This window comes from Haemorhous mexicanus, chromosome 34 (assembly GCF_027477595.1).
Source record: "Haemorhous mexicanus isolate bHaeMex1 chromosome 34, bHaeMex1.pri, whole genome shotgun sequence".
Taxonomy (NCBI): Eukaryota; Metazoa; Chordata; class Aves; order Passeriformes; family Fringillidae; genus Haemorhous; species Haemorhous mexicanus.
The window spans coordinates 41,741-59,114 of NC_082374.1; the positions used below are offsets into that span (position 1 = coordinate 41,741).

Below are 17,374 nucleotides of genomic sequence, written 5' to 3' on the forward strand. Positions count from 1 at the left end.
GACCCCTCCCCCACCCCCCAAACCCGTCCGGAATTTGGGGAGGGGTCGCGCGGGGGGGGAGGGGTCGTGCAGAGCTTTTATTTTTGTACCGGCGGCGGCGGCGCTGAAAACCCCGGGAATTGTGGGGAGGGGGGACCCCGAACCCCCCCGAGAACCCCGAAACCCTGGCGGGGGGCCGGGGGTGACCCCCCCTCCCCCATCCCGGGGGTCTCCCCCACCCCCCCCCTGTCACCCCCTTCTCCCGCCAGCGGCTCCAATAAAGAGGAGAAGGGACAGAGCCCGGGGGTCCTCATGGGGTCCGGGGGGTCCTGGGGGGGTTGGGGGATTTTGGGGGGATTTTGGGGGTCTCTGATTTTTTTTTTTTTGGTGGGGGTCCCAGGTGTGGGGCTTTGGGGGGATCCTGGGGGGTTCTGGGCGTATTGGGGAGGGGTCCTGGGGGGTTTTAAGGGGCCGGGGGGGATCCCGGTGTGTGGGGGGGGTCTGGGGTCTCGGCCGCCATGCCCGGAACCATCGCGGGCCGGAACGGCCGCAGCGGGAGCGCGGGGCCGGAGGGGGCGGGAGGGGCACGGACCGGGCGGAACCATCGCGGCCCGGGCGCGGGGGGGGGGAGTGGGCGAGTCCACGTCGGCGGAGCCGGCGCTGAGCGGTACCGGCGGGCCCGGGACGGTCCCTGGGGGCGGGGCGGGACCGGAGGGGTTTCTGTGGGCGGGGCCTTTACCGGCAGAGCGGGGTCGGTACCGGGAGGGTCCCTGGGTGGGGGGTCCGGGGGGTTCCTGGAGCGGGCCGGTACCGGGGCGAGCTCCGGCCGGTACCGAGGGTCCCTCAGAACCCGGCGTGTCCCGTCCCGGCAGCGAGAGGCTCCAGAATGGACGAGCCCCGGCCCCAGGGTGAGTTCCGTGATTGCCCCGGTGCCAGTCCCGGTGCCGGTTTCCCCGGTGCCGGTTTCCCCGGTGACGCCCCCGGGCCCCCTCAGACTTGCAGGAGGCGCCGGAGCCGCTGTCGGGAGGCTCCGTGCCGGTGCCGGTGCCGGTGCCGGAGCCCCCCGAGGACGGGGACGATGCCGACACGGCCCAGGTGGGTCGGGGGTCCCGGGGGGTCCCGGGGGGTCCCCGGTGTCCCGGCGGGCCCGGGGCTGACCCCGGCCCGGTGTGACCCCGCGCAGCTCCTGGCGGGGCAGCGGCAGCCCCGGGGCTTCTGGACCTTCGAGTACTACCAGGCGTTCTTCGACGTGGACACGCGGCAGGTGCGGAACCGGCACCGGGAACCGGCAACCGGCAACCGGCACCGGGAACCGGCACCGGGAACCGGCACCGGCCCCGGCTGAGCCCCCCCCCGCGTCCCCGCAGGTGCTGGAGCGCATCAAGGCCTCGCTGGTGCCGGTACCGGGCAAGAACTTCGTGCGGCACCGGCTGCGCAACAACCCCGACCTGTACGGTGAGGGCGGGACCGATCCCGGCGCCGCTGCCGGTTCTGTCCCAGTCCAGTCCCGGTTCTATCCCCAGTCCCATCCCGGTCCAACCCCGGTTCTGTCCCCATTCTGTCCCGGTCCAATCCCGGTTCTATCCCAAATCCCATCCCGGTTCTGTTCCCGGTCCAACCCCGGTCCTGTCCCCGTTCTGTTCCCGGTCCAGTCCCGGTTCTATCCCCAATCCCATCCCGGTTCTGTTCCCGGTCCAACCCCGGTTCTATCCCCAGTTCTCTCCCGGTTCTATCCCCGGTCCCGGTGCCGGTTCTGTCCCGGTCCCGGTGCCGATGCCAGGCCCGTTCTGGATCGGTGCCACGCTCGCCCTGGCCCTGGCTCTCAGCGCGGATCTGTCCCAGCTCGGCCCGGCCCGGCCCGGCCCCGCCCACCGGTACCGGCCCCGCTTCCACCTCGGTGAGGGGCCCGGGGGGCAGAACGGGATCGGGGCTGGGGGTCCCGGGGGGTTTTGGGGCTGGTTTTGGGGGTATTTGGGGGGTCTGGGGGGATTTGGGGGGTCTGGGGGTATTTGGGGGGTCTGGGGGAGATTTTGAGTTCTTTTGGGGGATCTGGGGGTAATTTGGGGGATTTTGGGTATTTTGGGGACTTTGGGGGTTCCTCCAGAAGCCTGGGGGAGTTCCCCGAGTGATTTTGGGTGGGGGGCGGTTAAGGGTGACCCTGACCCCACGCCCAGCCCAGAATGGGGGGGTGGGGGTGTCTGGGCCCAGCCTGGGCCTGTTCCCGTGGGTCGGGGGCGGCTGGGACCCCCAAAAACGCCCCCAGTGCCCCCCAGTGCCCGTGGGTCAGGGAGGGGGCTCAGGGGGGTCTCAGGGGGTCTCAGGACCCCCAAAAACGCCCCCAGTGCCCCCCAGTGCCCGTGGGTCAGTGAGGGGGCTCAGAGGGTCTCGGGGGGGCTCTGGGGGGTCTCAGGACCCCCAAAAACGCCCCCCGTGCCCCCCAGTGCCCGTGGCCCTGAGCCTGGTGTTCTCCTACGCGGGGCTGCTGCCCCTGGCGCTCTGGGGGTCCCTGCGCTGGGCCCGGGGGGGCTCGGGGGGCTCGGGGGGCTCCTTCAGCCTCCTGCAGACCCTCAGCGCCTTCGGCTACTCCCTGAGCGGCCTCGTGCCCGCCGCCGTGAGTGGGGCTGGGGGCTTGGGGGGGCTGGGGGGGGTTTGGGGGGCAGGGGAAGGGACCTGGGGGGCTGGGGAGGGGGATTTGGGGAGGTCCTGGGAGGTCCCTGGGGGGCTGGGGAGGCTTTGGGGGGTCCCTGGGGGGCTTGGGGGGGTATCCGGGGCCCACAGCGAGTTTTGGGGTCCCTGGGGTTTTGGGTGGGGGGTTTGGGAGGGGTCCTGAGGGGTTTTTTGGAGGTCCCTGGGTGATTTTTAAGGTCGCTCAGGTGATGTTTTCTGTCCCTGGGTTATTTTTAGGGACCCCCAGGTGCTGTTCAGGGTCCCCCAGGTTATCTTTAGGGTCTCTCAGGTGCCATTCCTGTCCCCAGGTGCTGTCTGGGGTTTCTCAGGTTGTCTTTAAGATCTCTCAGGTGTTTTAGTGTCTCTCAGGTTATCTTTGGGCTCCCCCAGGTGCTGTTCAGGGTTCCTCAGGTGATGTTTGGGGTCTCTGAGGTGCAGTGTAGGGTCTCTGAGGTGCAGTCTGGGGTCTCTGAGGTGTTTTGGGGTCTCTGAGGTGTTTTGGGGTCTCTCAGGTGTTTTGGGGTCTCTGAGGTGTTTTGGGGTCTCTGAGGTGCAGTCTGGGGTCTCTGAGGTGTTTTGGGGTCTCTGAGGTGTTTTGGGGTCTCTCAGGTGTTTTGGGGTCTCTGAGGTGTTTTGGGGTCTCTGAGGTGTTTTGGGGTCTCTCAGGTGTTTTGGGGTCTCTCAGGTGTTTTGGGGTCTCTCAGGTGCTGTGTAGGGTCTCTCAGGTGTTTTGGGGTCTCTCAGGTGTTTGGGTCTCTCCTGGCCCAGGTGCTGTGGGCGCTGCCCCTGGCCTGGCTGCGCTGGGCCCTGCTGGCCCTGCTGGCCCTGCCCGGGGCCACCCTCGCTGTCACCTTCTGGCCCCCCCTGCGGGCCGGGGGCCGGGGGGCGGCGCTGGCCGGGGGGGCGGCGCTGCTGGCCCTGCACCTGCTGCTGGCCCTGGGCTGCCAGGTACCCCCCACACACCTGGGGAGGGAACCTGGGACCCCGAAATGCACCTGGGACCCCTGAAATACACCTGGGGAGGGAACCTGGGACCCCCCAACATGTACCTGGGGGGGTGGTGCTGCTGGCCCTGGGCTGCCAGGTACCCCAAACACACACCTGGGGAGGGAACCTGGGACCCCGAAATGCACCTGGGGAGGGAACCTGGGACCCCCATCATGTACCTGGGGGGGTGGTGCTGCTGGCCCTGGGCTGCCAGGTACCCCGAACACACCTGGGAACCCCAAAATACACCTGGGGGGGGAATAAACCCCAAAAATGTACCTGGGGAGGGGGGAATTAACCCCAAAACACACCTGGGAACCCCAGAATACACCTGGGGAGGGAATCTGGGACCCCAAAATACACCTGGGGGGGGAATAAACCCTAAAAATGTACCTGGGGGGGTTGGGGGCCCCAAATGTACCTGGGGAGGGGGGGAATAAACCCCAAAATGTCCTGGGGGGGGGAATTGACCCCACAAAGCCCTGGGGGGGTCCTGGGGGGGGGGAATTGACCCCACAAAGGCCTGGGGGGGGTCCTGGGGGGGGGGGGGAATTGGCCCCACAAAGGCCTGGGGGGGGGGGTCCTGGGGGGCTTCAGGGCCCCCTCCCACCCCTCTGATTCCCCCCTCCCCCCTCCCCAGCTCTACTTCCTCGAGCCCCTCCCCACGGCGGGATCGGGATCCGGGGGGGCCCCCACGGGGGGGGATCCCCCCCTCCAACGCCTCCCACCCCTCAGGCTGAGGGGGGGCTGGGCCTGGGGACCCCCCGGATGGAGGGGACCCCCCCCCCCATGGCCCCCCCGGACCCCCCCCAAACCTCGCTGGGCTGCACGACCCCAATAAAACAAAACCGGGGAGACTCCGACTGGTGCTCGGGGAATTCGGGGAGCCCCCCCGGGAATTCGGGGATCCCCAGGGAGTTTGGGGAGTGCCAGGGACTTTGGGAGCCCCCCAGGGATTTTGGGGATCCCCCCCGGGATTTTGGGGACCCCCAGAGATTTTGGGAACCCCCCAGGGATTTCTGGAAGCCCCCCCAGGATTTGGGGACCCCCAGAGATTTTGCAATCCCCCCCCGGGATTTTGGGGATCCCCAGGGAGTTTGGGGAGTGCCAGGGACTTTGGGAGCCCCCCCGGGATTTTGAGGATCCCCCCCGGGATTTTTGGGACCCCCAGAGATTTTGGAAGCCCCCCCCCCCAAGGGATTTTGGGGATCCCCCCGGGACTTGGGGACCCCCAGGGATTTTGGGGACCCCCAGGGATTTCTGGAAGCCCCCCCGGGATGTGGGGACCCCCAGAGCCCCGCGGGCGGCCCGAGTGTGGAAACCCTCCCGTTTATTGAGGCTCCGGAGCGACCCCAGCCCCGCCCTCCCCGCAGCCCCGCCCGCTTTGGGGCCAAACCCGCGGCTTTTGGTACATTCAGGGCTTCCCATCCCGGGGGGGGTCCCGGGGGGATTCTCGCCCCCACCCCCACCCCCCCCCACCCTGCCCCATCCAGCGGTAAAAAACGACCCCTCCCCCCCCTTCCCCCTCCTCCGCAGAAAAACCAAAACAAAAAAAAAAAAAAACAACAAAAAAACAAATCCCAAAATTCCCCTCCGGGTCCGGCACGGAGCGAGGGGGGCGGGGGGACCCCCGGGGCGGGGGGGGGGTCCCGGATTTGGTTGTGGGTGGCTCGGGGGGAGCCGGGGCCCTTAGCTGCCGTAGTGCATGGTGTTGGTGGTGATGGACATGGGCGAGGCCATGGAGATGGGCGGCCCCCCCATGGTGAACTGGCTGTTCAGGGGGTAGTGGGCGCTGGACGAGCCGCTCTGCCCGCTGGACGAGCCTGGGGGGCACAGCGGGGGTCAGCGCGGGGAGCGGGGGGGTCCCCGGGGGGGTTATTTGGGGGGGGGGGGTCGGGGGTACCTTGCACGATGCCCGTGCTCATGATGGAGCCCATCCTGGAGTGGGTGTGGTTGACGATGCCGGTGTTGGCTGCGGGGTGGGGGGGGGCACGGTGAGGCTGGGGGGGCTGTGAGACCCCCCCCCAGAGCGGTGAGACCCCCCCCCAGCGGTGAGACCCCCCCCCCAGAGCGGTGAGACCCCCCCCCAGAGCTCACCTAGGGGGATCAGGTTGTTGTGGCCCACGTTGGAGCCGCCGGCGATGACGCTGCTCAGGTCGTAGGCCGCCGGCATCCCTGCGTGGGGAGGGGGTCAGAGCCCCCCCCAGGAGCGGGGGGCGACCCCCCCAGAGCCCCCCAGCCCCCCCAGGACCCACCGGCCACGGCCATGCCCGTGCTCATGTTGTAGGTGCTGCCCGTGTTCCACATGTTCTCCGACGGCGACGTGTAGTGGGAGCCGGGCGGGGGCGAGGGGGTCGTGCCCGTGTACCTGGGGAGGGGGCGGGGCGGGGCGTGTCAGGGCCTGGGGGGCGTCCCGGGGGTCCCCCCGGCCCCGCAGCCCCCCCGGCCCTACCTGAAGAAGGGGTTTTTCAGGTCCAGCAGGTTGGAGGACTTGGAGCCTGTCTGGTCCACCTGGGCCACGATGCTGATGTCGTAGCTCTGTCTGGGGAGGGGGACAGCCCGTGAGACCCCCCCCAAAAAAACACCTGGAGAGGGGCTGGGACCCCCGGGGAGGGGCACAGAGACCCCAGAGGGCAGCCAAGGGGGGTCTGAGACCCCGAAATGCCCCTCAGGGGGTCCAGCAGCAGCAGCTGGGTCGTGGTTGCCCCCCCCAGTTATAAATACAGCCCTGAAAGTGGGACAGGACCCCCCCCCAAACTAAACTGGGCCAGGACCCCCCCCCAGTCCAAACTGGGCCAGGACCCCCCCCCAGTCCAGACTGGGCCAGGGCCCCCCCCTGAACCCAAACTGGGCCAGGACCCCCCCACGAACCCAAACTGGGCCAGGACCCCCCCCAGTCCAAACTGGGCCAGGGCCCCCCCAGCTCCCAGCCCAGTTCCAGAGGGAGCAGCAGATCCAGCACGGCCCAAACCAGGACATGGCTGGGGGGGCTGGAGGGGGGGCTTGGGGACCCCCCCGTGTCACCCCAAACCTCCCCAAGCCCCCCAGATCCCCTCTGCACCCCCAGAACTGCCCCAATCCCCCCCAGTTCTCCCAGAACCCCCCCAAAGTGGCCCCAGTCCCCCTCAATCCCCCCCAGTCCCCCCTAAATCCCCCCTGCACCCCTAGAACCCCCCCAAATCAGCCCCAAATCCCCTCAAATCCCCCCCAAACCCCCAGAACTGCCCCAAAGCAGCCCCAGCTCCCCCCAGTCCCCCCCCCAAATACCCAAAGCAGCCCCAATCCCCCCCCAGACTGCCCCAAAGGGACCCCAGCTCCCCTCAATCCCCCCCAGAACTCCCTCAATCCCCCCGAGAACCCCCCCACAGCAGCCCCAAACCCCCAGAACCCCCCCCAGAACTCCCCCAATCCCCCCGAGAACCCCCCCAAACCCCCAGAACCCCCTCCAGAACTCCCCCCGAGCCCCCCCAAAGCAGCCCCAAACCCCCAGAACCCCCCCAGAACTCCCCCAATCCCCCCGAGAACCCCCCAAACCCCCCCCTGCACCCCCCGAGCCCCCCCAAGGCAGCCCCAAACCCCCAGAACCCCCCCTAGAACTCCCCCAATCCCCCCGAGAACCCCCTCACAGCAGCCCCAAACCCCCAGAACCCCCCCTGCCCCCCCTGAGCCCCCCCAAAGCAGCCCCAAATCCCCCCCTGCACCCCCAGAACCCCCCCAAAGCAGCCCCAAACCCCCAGAACCCCCCCTAGAACTCCCCCAATCCCCCCGAGAACCCCCTCACAGCAGCCCCAACCCCCCCCCGAGCCCCCTGAGCCCCCCGAGCCCCCCGCCCACCTCTTGTTGGCGATGAGCAGGCAGGTCCCTGAGAGCGTGTCGCCGGCCTTGGCGAAGAGCGGCGACTGGAACAGGCAGCGCACCTGGTACCAGTGGGTCAGCGGCTCCGTGGGGGCCGTGGAGAGCCACACCGTCATTCTGGGGGGGCAGCGGGGTCAGGGGGGCCCGCCGGCCCCGCCCCCCCGCCCCCTCCCCAGCACCTACATGGAGCCGATGAAGGCCACGTCGAACCAGAAGGCCAGGCCGTGCACCAGCCCCGAGTGCAGCATGTGGAACTTGAAGGGGATTTCTATCCTGCAGGCCGAGGGGGGTTACTGGGGGTGGGAGGAGACCCCCGAGACCCCCCCCCAATTCCCCCAGGCGCCCCTCACCTGTGCAAGTCGCCCTCCTTGGCTTCCAAGAAGTTCACGGTGTATTTGACGGATTTGGCCATCAAGATCCGGATGTCGAAGGTGTCCTGGGAGAGGGGGTGGGGGCACAGTGGGACCCTCCTGGCCGGCCCAGAGCCCCCCCGAGCCCCCCCCGAGCCCCCCAGGAGCCCCCGGAGCTCCCCAGGGGTCACTCACCACCACGGGCTGCCTGAAGTACTCGTCCACGGCGGCGCCGCGCAGCGCCGAGAGGTCAACGCCGTGGAAGGAGGGCTGGTACCTGGGGAGAGCCAAACTGGGAATGGGAATGGGAACTGGGAATGGGAATGGGGACTGGGAATGGGATTGGGAATGGGATTGGGAACTGGGAATGGGAACTGGGAATGGTCAACGCCGTGGAAGGAGGGCTGGTACCTGGGGAGAGCCAAACTGGGAATGGGAACTGGGAATGGGACTGGGAATGGGATTGGGAACTGGGAATGGGAATGGGAATGGGAATGGGAATGGGGACTGGGAACTGGGAATGGTCAACGCCGTGGAAGGAGGGCTGGTACCTGGGGAGAGCCAAACTGGGAATGGGACTGGGAATGGGACTGGGAACTGGGAATGGGATTGGGAACTGGGAATGGGAATGGGAACTGGGAATGGGACTGGGAACTGGGAATGGGACTGGGAACTGGGAATGGGGACTGGGAACTGGGAATGGGAATGGGAACTGGGAACTGGGAATGGGAATGGGGACTGGGAATGGGAACTGGGAATGGGGACTGGGAATGGGAACTGGGAACTGGGAATGGGAATGGTCAACGCCGTGGAAGGAGGGCTGGTACCTGGGGAGAGCCAAACTGGGAATGGGAACTGGGAATGGGACTGGGAACTGGGAATGGGACTGGGAACTGGGAATGGGACTGGGAACTGGGAATGGGAATGGGAACTGGGAATAGGACTGGGAACTGGGAACTGGGAATGGAAACTGGGAGTGGGATTGGGAACTGGGAACTGGGATCAGAACTGGGACTGGGACTGGTCAACGCCGTGGAAGGAGGGCTGGTACCCTGGGGAGAGCCAAACTGGGAATGGGAACTGGGAATGGGGACTGGGAATGGGATTGGGAACTGGGAATGGAGACTGGGAACGGGAACTGGGAATGGGACTGGTCAACGCCGTGGAAGGAGGGCTGGTACCTGGGGAGAGCCAAACTGGGAATGGGAACTGGGAATGGGGAATGGGACTGGCAATAGGACATGGGAACTGGGAATAGGAGCTAGAACATGGACTGGGAATGGGACTGGGGACAGGGACTGGAGCAGGGCCTGGGCACGGGGCAGAGCCTGGGCACGGGGCAGGGCCTGGGCACAGGGCAGGGCCTGGGCACGGGGCAGGGCCTGGGCACGGGGCAGAGCCTGGGCACGGGGCAGAGCCTGGGCACAGGGCAGGGCCTGGGCATGGGGCAGGGCCTGGGCACGGGGCAGGGCTGGGCACGGGGCAGGGCCTGGAGCAGGGCCTGGGCACGGAGCTGGGCACGGGGCAGGGCCTGGGCACAGAGCAGGGCACGGGGCAGGGCCTGGGCATGGAGCAGGGCCTGGGCACGGAGCAGAGCCTGGAGCAGGGCCTGGGCACGGAGCTGGGCACAGAGCTGGGCACGGGGCAGGCTCACCAGAAGTTGGCCTTGGTGAACTGCTCCATGTAGAGCTGCTCGTCCGTGAAGGGCGCCAGGTGCACGTCGCCGATGGTGGGGAACATGTTCCCTGGGGAGGGGACAGGCTTGGAGCCTGGGGGGGTCCCACGGCTCCCGGGGACCCCCGGGGACCCCCCTGCGCTCACCACTGGGCTTCAGGTACTTCTTGGCGTGCAGGTAGCTCTCGAGCATGCGCTCGTTGAAGAGCATGTAGCCCATGGGCTCTGAGATGATGATGTCCACCTGCTCGGGCAGCGACACCTCCTCCACCTTGCCCGGGATCACCACGATCCGCTCCGTCAGGTTGTTGCTCTTCACCAGCACCTGGGAAAGGGGCAAGGGGAGGGGGTCAGGCCGTGGGATCACCCCCCCACCCCCCCGGGGTCCCGGGGAGCCCCCCCGGGCTCACCTCGGCGTGCTGGGCCATGGTGCTGGCCTCCACCGCGTAGATCTTGCGCGCCCCGGCCTGCGCCGCGAAGAAGGAGAGGATGCCCGAGCCACAGCCCACGTCCAGCACGATCTGGGGAGGGATGGGGGCAGCTGGGACCCTCCAGAGCCCCCGGGATCCCCCCCTGCAGGGATCCGGGCAGATCCCAGGGATCAGGGAGCCCAAAGCCCCGCTGGTCCCGGCCTTGGTCCCGGCCTTGGTCCCGGGTTTGGGCCTGGGTTCAACGCGGCTGTCCTGGCCCTGCGCTCCCCCAGGATGGGGGAACAGCCCCATCTCCAGCTCTGGGGTGAAGCTGAGCTGCTGCAGCTGCAGCCAGAGCCCAGAATCAGCCTGGTTTGTCCCAAAAATGAGCCAGGCTTCCCAAAAAACAGGGCAGGTTCTCCTGAAGGTGAGCCGGGGTTCCCACCCGAATCCAAGCGGCATCCTGCCCAAAACTCAGCCAGATTTTCCCCAAAAGCAGCCAGAGTCCCCCAAAAGCAGCCAGATTTTCCCCAAAAGCAGCCAGAGTCCCCCAAAAGCAGCCAGAGTCCCCCAAAAGCAGCCAGAGTCCCCCAAACCCAGCCAGAGTCCCCCAAAAGCAGCCAGAGTCCCCCAAAAATGGAGCCAAATTCCCCCAAGCCTCAACCAGATCCCACCAAAACCCAAGCAAAGCTTCCCCCCTAAAACCAGGCCAGTCTCAACAAAAACCGACTCAGATCTTCCCAAAAGAAGCTGAAACCCCCCAAAACCAGCTGAAACCCCCCAAAACCAGCTGAACCCCCCCAGAACGAGCTGAACCCCCCCCAAAACCAGCTGAAACCCCCCAGAACCAGCTGAAACCCCCCAAAACGAGCTGAATCCCCCCAAAAAGAGCTGGGTTCCCCCAAAACCAGCAGAATCCCCCAAAATGAGCTGAACCCCCCCCCAAAGGAGCTGAAACCCCCCAGAACGAGCTGGGTTCCCCCAAAAGGAGCTGAAACCCCCCAAAACCAGCTGAAACCCCCCTAAAACCAGCTGAAGCCCCCAAAGCCCCCCGACCTTGTCCTTGAAGTCGCTGTGGTTCTGCAGGATCGCCCGCTGGTACGTCCCCGTGCGCACGTAGTCCTGCATCATGTTCTGCTGCTGGGACAGGTAGCCGTAGAACTGCCGGGCAGACGGACAGACAGACGGACAGGCCGTGACCCCGGGAGCCCCCCCAGCAGCGGGGAACCCCCCCAGGAGCGGGGGTCCCCACCTGGAAGTACTGCACGGCCGAGGACTCCTCGGTGCGCTCGCTGAACACCGAGCGCTCCGTGTTGTGGCCGCGGCAGTTCTTGAGGATGTTGTAGAAGGAGCAGAAATCTGGGGGGCACAAATTGGGTCTGGGGTCAGCGGGGGGGGGCCCGCGGGGGGCCGGGGGGGCGCAGGGGGGGGCTCCGCACCGGTGGGGGTCCCGAATTGCAGCAGCACGCTGTTGCAGCCCAGCGTGATGATGAAGGATTGCTTCCCCACCCGGCTGCACTCGGTGTCGCGGGACACGGAGCACTTGAAGACGCAGACCTCCTCATCTGGGGGGGAAACGGGGGGAAAACGGGAAAAACGGGGGGAAAACGGGAAAAACGGGGGGGGAAACGGGAATGGGGGAAACGGGGGGAAAACGGGAAAAACGGGGGGAAAACGGGAATGGGGGAAACGGGGGGAAAACGGGAAAAACGGGGGGCAGGAATGGGGGAACGGGGAAAAGGGAATGGGGGAACGGGGGGGAAAACGGGAAAAACGGGGGGAAAACGGGAAAAACGGGGGGGAAAACGGGCATGGGGGAATGGGAATGGGAATGGGGAAATGGGAATGGGGGAATGGGAATGGGGGAATGGGAATGGGGGAATGGGAATGGGGGAATGGGGGAATGGGAATGGGGGAATGGGAATGGGGGAATGGGGGAATGGGAATGGGGGGGAAAACGGGAAAAACGGGGGGCGGGAATGGGAATGGGGGAATGGGAGAAACGGGGGGAAAACGGGAAAAACGGGGGGAAAACGGGAAAAACGGGAAAAACAGGAAAAATGGGGGGAAAACGGGAAAAACGGGGGAAATGGGAATGGGGGAATGGGGAAATGGGAATGGGAATGGGGGAAACGGGAGGAAAACGGGAAAAACGGGGGGGAAACGGGAATGGGGAAATGGGGAAATGGGAATGGGAATAGGGGAAATTGGGGGAAAATGGGAAAAACGGGGGGAACGGGAATGAGGGAAATGGGAATGGGGGAATGGGAATGGGGGGGAAATGGGGGAAAAAAGGGAATGGGGAAAAAAGGGAATGGGGGGGGAAAGACAGGGATGGGGGGAAAATGGGAAAAATTGGGAAGGGGGGGGGGAAATTGGAATGGGGGGGAAATGAGAATGGGGGGGGAAATATCGGGAAAACCGGGAAGGGGGTGGGGGGGAAGGGAAAAATGGGAACGGGTAGGGAAATGAGAAAAAAGGGGAATGGGGGGGGGGGGAAACAGGAAAAAACGGGGATGGGGAGGGGGGAACGGGAGAGGAGGGTGTGGGGAGAGAGAACGGGGCGGGAAAATGGGGAGGGAGGGGAGAAAAAAGGGAGGGGACAGAGAGAAAAGTGAGGGGAGCGCCGGGCCCGGTGCCGGTCCCGAACCCTCCCGACAGAGCGGGATAAAGCGCAATTAACCTAATTAGCCTCTAATTACAGCGGGGGAGGGCTCCTAAAGCACGGCCGGGGGGGGGGGGGGGGGGGGCAGCCGGAATTCCCGTCAGAAACGGGGATGTGGGGGCCGCGGGTGTGAGGGAAGGGGATGGAGGGGCTGGGATCGCCCCGGGAGCCGGGAACTGCCCCGGGAGGCAGAAACCGCCCCGGGGAACCGGGAGCCATCCCCGGAGCGGCCCCGCGGTGCCCCCGGCCGGAAAAACCGGACCCAAAAATTCCCGGTTTCCCCCCCCGGGGTCCGGCGGCCGCGGGAAGTTCCGGGAGCGGCGGCTCCCGCCGGGAACAGCTGCCGGTAGCGGGCCGGGAGCGGGCACCCCGCGGCTCTTTGTGGCCGATGAAAGGAGCGGCAGATGCTCGGGCAGATCCCCCCGGAGCCCCCGGCCCCGCACACAAAGGCGGCTCGGGAACGGCTCCCGCGGCTCTCCCGGCGGAGAACGGGCCGGGCCGGCACCGGGAGGAGCCGCGGGCTCGGCCACGGAGCGGCCGCCGTGCCTCAGTTTCCCCCCCCCGCGCCGGGCATCGGTGTCAAAGCCGCGCGTTAATTATCGCCGCTGCTTAATGAAGGCGTGAGCGCCGAGGGGAGGGGGCCGGGGGTCGCCCCCCGGTACGGATCAGCGCCGGGAGCCGCGGGAATGCCGAGCACAAAGCGCAGGAGACGCCGGGTTTGGGGAGAAAAAGGGGAAAAAGCCGCCGAGGAACCGGCGGAGCCCCGAGGAACCGGAGGAGCCGAGACAAAGAGGAGCCGGCGGCGCCGCCGCCCCCCGCGCCCCCGGAACCCGGGGGGTGCCCGGAAGGTCACGGAATTGGGGCCGTTTCGGGAAAAAGTGGCCAGGAGGGGGGGGCGGGGATGGGAATCAACTTTCCGCAGCCTCCGGAAAACGCCGGGGAACCGGGACCGGGACCGCGACACCCCCCCGACCCCGAGGAGCCCCCGAGCCCCCGGCTGGGGAGGGGGCGGCGGGGCCGAGACCCCCCAAAGGTGACGGACCCTCAAAGCCCCCCCCAGTCCCTCTCTGGACCCCCCCCCCAGGCCAGCCCAGCCCCCCCAGGCCCGGAACCCCCAACCCCCCCAGGCCAGCGCAGCCCCCCGCACCCCCAGACCCCCCAGACCCCCCCCACCCCGCCGATCCCCCCCAGCCCATCCCCCTATCCCCCCCCGACCCCTCAGGGCCCCCCCCAGCCCCTCGCTGACCCCTCAGGGCCCCTTCCCGCCCCCTCCCCATCCCCAGAGCCCCCTCAGGGCCTCCCCCGAGCCCCCCGCCCCCCCCCGACCCCTCAGGGCCCCTCCCCCATCCCCTCAGCCCCCCACTCCCCCTCCCCCGCCGGGCCCCCCGCCCCGCCCGGGCCCCCGCGCGCACTCACGGCCGTAGAGGGCGATGGCGGCGCTGTCGGGGCCGGTGCGGACCTCGAGGCGCAGCGGCTGCTGCTCCTGGTGCCGCTGGATCTCCCCGTTCGCGTCCCCGACCGTGAGGAGCCGCACGCCGGGGAACACCGACACCGCGGCCATCTTGGACCGCGCCGCGCCCCGCCCACCCGGGGCCCCGCCCCCCGACCCGGGCACGCCCACCCCGACCCGGGCCCGCCCTGCGGTGGACACGCCCCTCCCCGGTGGTGGCCACGCCCTCAAATCCCGGCAGCGGGAGGGGGTGGTGCGCCCCCTGGCGGACGGGAGGGCAACGGGAACGGGGCACCGGGAACGGGACACCGGGAATGGGAACGGGACACCGGGAATGGGACATCGGGAATGGGACACCGGGAATGGGAATGGGACATCTAGAACGGGACACCGGGAACGGGAATGGGACACCGGGAACGGGACATCTAGAACGGGACACCGGGAATGGGAACGGGACATCTAGAACGGGACACCGGGAACGGGACACCGGGAATGGGACACCGGGAACGGGACACCGGGAACGGGACATCTGGAACAGGAACGGGACACCGGGAAGGGGACATCTGGAACGGGACACCAGGAATGGGACACCAGGAATGGGAACGGGACACCGGGAATGGGACATCTGGAACGGGACACCGGGAACGGGACACCGGGAACAGGACATCTGGAACAGGAACGGGACACCGGGAACGGGAACGGGACACCGGGAACGGGACACCGGGAACGGGAACGGGACATCTGGAACAGGAACGGGACACCGGGAATGGGACATCTGGAACGGGACACCGGGAACGGGACACCGGGAATGGAAACGGGACACCGGGAATGGGAACGGGACCGGGAAATGGGAACGGGACACCGGGAATGCGAACGGGACACCGGGAATGTGGCACCTTTATTTGAGAGTCCGGTGTAGCCCCGGCAGCACCGGAGGCGGGGAGGGGGGTGGGTTCCTCCCGGAGGGCTCCCGGTGACCGGATCCAGGGCCAGCCTCGATCCACGAGAACACCGGGACGGAAGGGGGACAACCGGGACCCCCGGGAGCCCTCACGGGGACGGCGACGTCGGCGCGGGGGCCAAGGGGAAGCTCTGCCGGGACAGGAGGGGCGCGGGTGTGGATTTTGGGGGTCCCGGGGAGGGACCGAGGGGTCCGGGGTGGATTTGGGGTCACGGGGGCCCGGCCTTACCGGGGCCGGCACCGTGTGGCTCTGTCCACGCCGCCGCCGGAGGCCTGTGAGGACAGAACCGGTGGCACCGGGGGGGGGCAGCAGAGTGGAGTGGGGGTCCCTGGGTGCTGAGCCCCCCGGGATTCCCGGTTCCGAATCCCCGGAATTCCCGGTTCCGAACCCCCGGGATTCCCGGTTCCGAACCCCCGGGATTCCCGGTTCCGAGCCCCCGGGATTCCCGGTTCCGAACCCCCGGGATTCCCGGTTCCGAGCCCCCCGGGATTCCCGGTTCCGAACCCCCGGAATTCCCGGTTCCGAACCCCCGGGATTCCCGGTTCCGAACCCCCTCCCACCTCGCCCGGCCACGGTTGCAGCCCCCAGCAGCAGCAGCAGCCCCGGGACGGCGACACCGACCGAGACCGGGAGGAGCCAGGGGGGATCTGGAAGGGAGAGAGAGAGGGGATCACCGGGATCGGTACCGGGATCCAGAACCGGGACAGTGACAGGGACCAGCCCCGGGCGGTGCCGGTACCGTTCCGCAGGGTCCCGGTGCCGTTCCACGGGGTCCCGGTGCCGTTCCACGGGGTCCCGGCCGTGGGTGCGGGTCCCGCGGCGGTGCCGGTGCCGGTGCCGGTGCCGGCGCTCGGCTGACACTCAGCATCGCTCAAATCTGGGGAGAAAAACCCCGGATTCGGCTCCGCGCCAGCCCCGGGATGCGGTACCGGGATCCCTCCCGGCGTTTCCCCGCACCCACCGGAGCCGCCGGTGCCGGTGCTCAGCTCCGACTCCAGCCAGGCGCTGCCGTTGTGGCTCCGGTACCGGCAGCGGAAGCAGCCGGCGGCTCCGGGCAGGGCGAACTCGGCCCAGTGCCGGTCGGGAGCGGCGAGGAGGATCCGCACCGGCAGCGCCGGGAGCCCCCGGAGGAGCTCGAAGGTGCTGCCGGGGAAGCGCCGCGGGGCCAGGCAGCGGATCCGGGGCGGCCCCGGCTCCGGGGGCAGCCGGAGCAGCAGCGGCGCCGGGAGGAGCCTCGGGGCGGCGGTACCGGAACGGCGGCGGGAACCCCGGCGGGAATCCCGGCTGGAATCCCGGAGATCCTGGCTGGAATCCCAGAGATCCCGGCGGAAATCCCGGGGGGAATCCCGGCTGGAATCCCGGAGATCCCGGCGGGAATCCCGGCTGGAATCCCGGAGATCCCGGCGGAAATCCCGGGGGGAATCCCGGGGGGAATCCCGGAGATCCCGGGGGGAATCCCGGCTGGAATTCCGGTAGGAATCCCGGGGGGAATCCCAGAGATCCCGGGAATTCTGGCGGGAATCCTCGCCGGGATCGTGCCCGGTCTGGCTCAAGCACGAGGCTGCAGCCACGAGGAGCAGAAACGCCAACCTCATCTTCATCCCCAACCTCATCTTCATCCTCATCCCCATCCTCATCCTCCCGCTCCGGGCGCTCCCCGGGACCGAGGGATCGCCGGGATCGGCCGGGGCAGCCAGGCCGGGCTCAGGCGCAGGAAGGAAGCGCCCGCTCGGCCCCAGGAAATGGAACTTCGCAGCCGTTGCGCAAAAATTGGGTTTTTTGCACCCAAAGCTGCGAGCTCGGGGAGGGGAGGAGGTGGGGGAGGGAAAGCGGCTGCTCCAGGCTGGGAATGGATTTCTGTGGGATCTGAAAGTGTGATTTTCATGGGGAAGGGAGCCTGGGCCCCCAGATCTGCCCCTGGACCCCAAAATCTGCCTCAAACTCCCCCAAATCTGCCCTGAAACACTTCAAATCTACCCCCACCCCCAAATCAGCCCCGAGCTTCCCCCGATCTGCCCCCAGATCTCCAAATCTCTCCCCATTTCCCCCCCCGGACCTGAAAATCTGCCCCAAATTCCCTCAAATTCTCCCAAATTCCCCAAATTCCCTCAAATTCTCCCAAATTCCCCAAATTCGCCCCCAAATTCCTCCCAGGCCCCGCGCGGTGCATTGTGGGACTCCGGCTCCGCCAGGGGGCGATCGCGAGCCCCGCGAGCTAAAGAAAGGGGCGGGCCCAAAATCGCTCTGACCAATCAGAGCTCAGGACGGCGGGGAAGGCTCAGCCAATGAGCGCGGAGAGGATAGGAAAGGACCCCGCGCCTCGGACGGCCCCGACGGCGCCTGAAAAACTCCGGGATCCGCGATTCTGAGGGAAC

General features: G+C 67.7%; 2 protein-coding genes across 7 annotated transcripts; one reads left to right on the plus strand and one right to left on the minus strand.

The window, feature by feature from the left end:
* The first annotated feature begins 578 nt into the window (after nucleotides 1–578).
* Nucleotides 579–4,494, plus strand: YIPF2 (Yip1 domain family member 2). The gene is made up of 9 exons (XM_059872086.1): nucleotides 579–646; nucleotides 852–887; nucleotides 974–1,074; nucleotides 1,163–1,243; nucleotides 1,347–1,434; nucleotides 1,760–1,876; nucleotides 2,421–2,590; nucleotides 3,415–3,594; nucleotides 4,274–4,494. Exons 2-9 carry the CDS (start codon nucleotides 866–868, stop codon nucleotides 4,472–4,474), a joined length of 960 nt encoding a protein of 319 aa, XP_059728069.1. The 5' UTR covers nucleotides 579–646; nucleotides 852–865; the 3' UTR covers nucleotides 4,475–4,494.
* A 700-nt stretch (nucleotides 4,495–5,194) lies between these two features.
* Nucleotides 5,195–16,940, minus strand: CARM1 (coactivator associated arginine methyltransferase 1). 6 transcript variants are annotated; one of them, XM_059872093.1, is made up of 21 exons: nucleotides 15,961–16,100; nucleotides 15,739–15,876; nucleotides 15,560–15,646; nucleotides 15,228–15,271; nucleotides 14,759–15,129; nucleotides 14,004–14,462; nucleotides 11,362–11,487; nucleotides 11,175–11,281; nucleotides 10,979–11,083; nucleotides 9,923–10,033; nucleotides 9,660–9,837; nucleotides 9,493–9,583; nucleotides 8,034–8,115; nucleotides 7,839–7,924; nucleotides 7,672–7,761; nucleotides 7,468–7,605; nucleotides 6,086–6,175; nucleotides 5,889–6,001; nucleotides 5,731–5,808; nucleotides 5,537–5,605; nucleotides 5,195–5,456 (listed from the first exon to the last, which is right to left on the minus strand). In XM_059872093.1, exons 2-21 carry the CDS (start codon nucleotides 15,865–15,867, stop codon nucleotides 5,323–5,325), a joined length of 2,688 nt encoding a protein of 895 aa, XP_059728076.1. In that variant the 5' UTR covers nucleotides 15,868–15,876; nucleotides 15,961–16,100; the 3' UTR covers nucleotides 5,195–5,322. The 6 variants fall into 6 exon arrangements, with proteins under 6 accessions (XP_059728076.1, XP_059728073.1, XP_059728074.1 ...); XM_059872090.1 differs by having other exon boundaries at nucleotides 14,759–15,271; nucleotides 15,961–16,936; XM_059872091.1 differs by having other exon boundaries at nucleotides 15,560–15,876; nucleotides 15,961–16,936.
* Nucleotides 16,941–17,374: the final 434 nt, after the last annotated feature.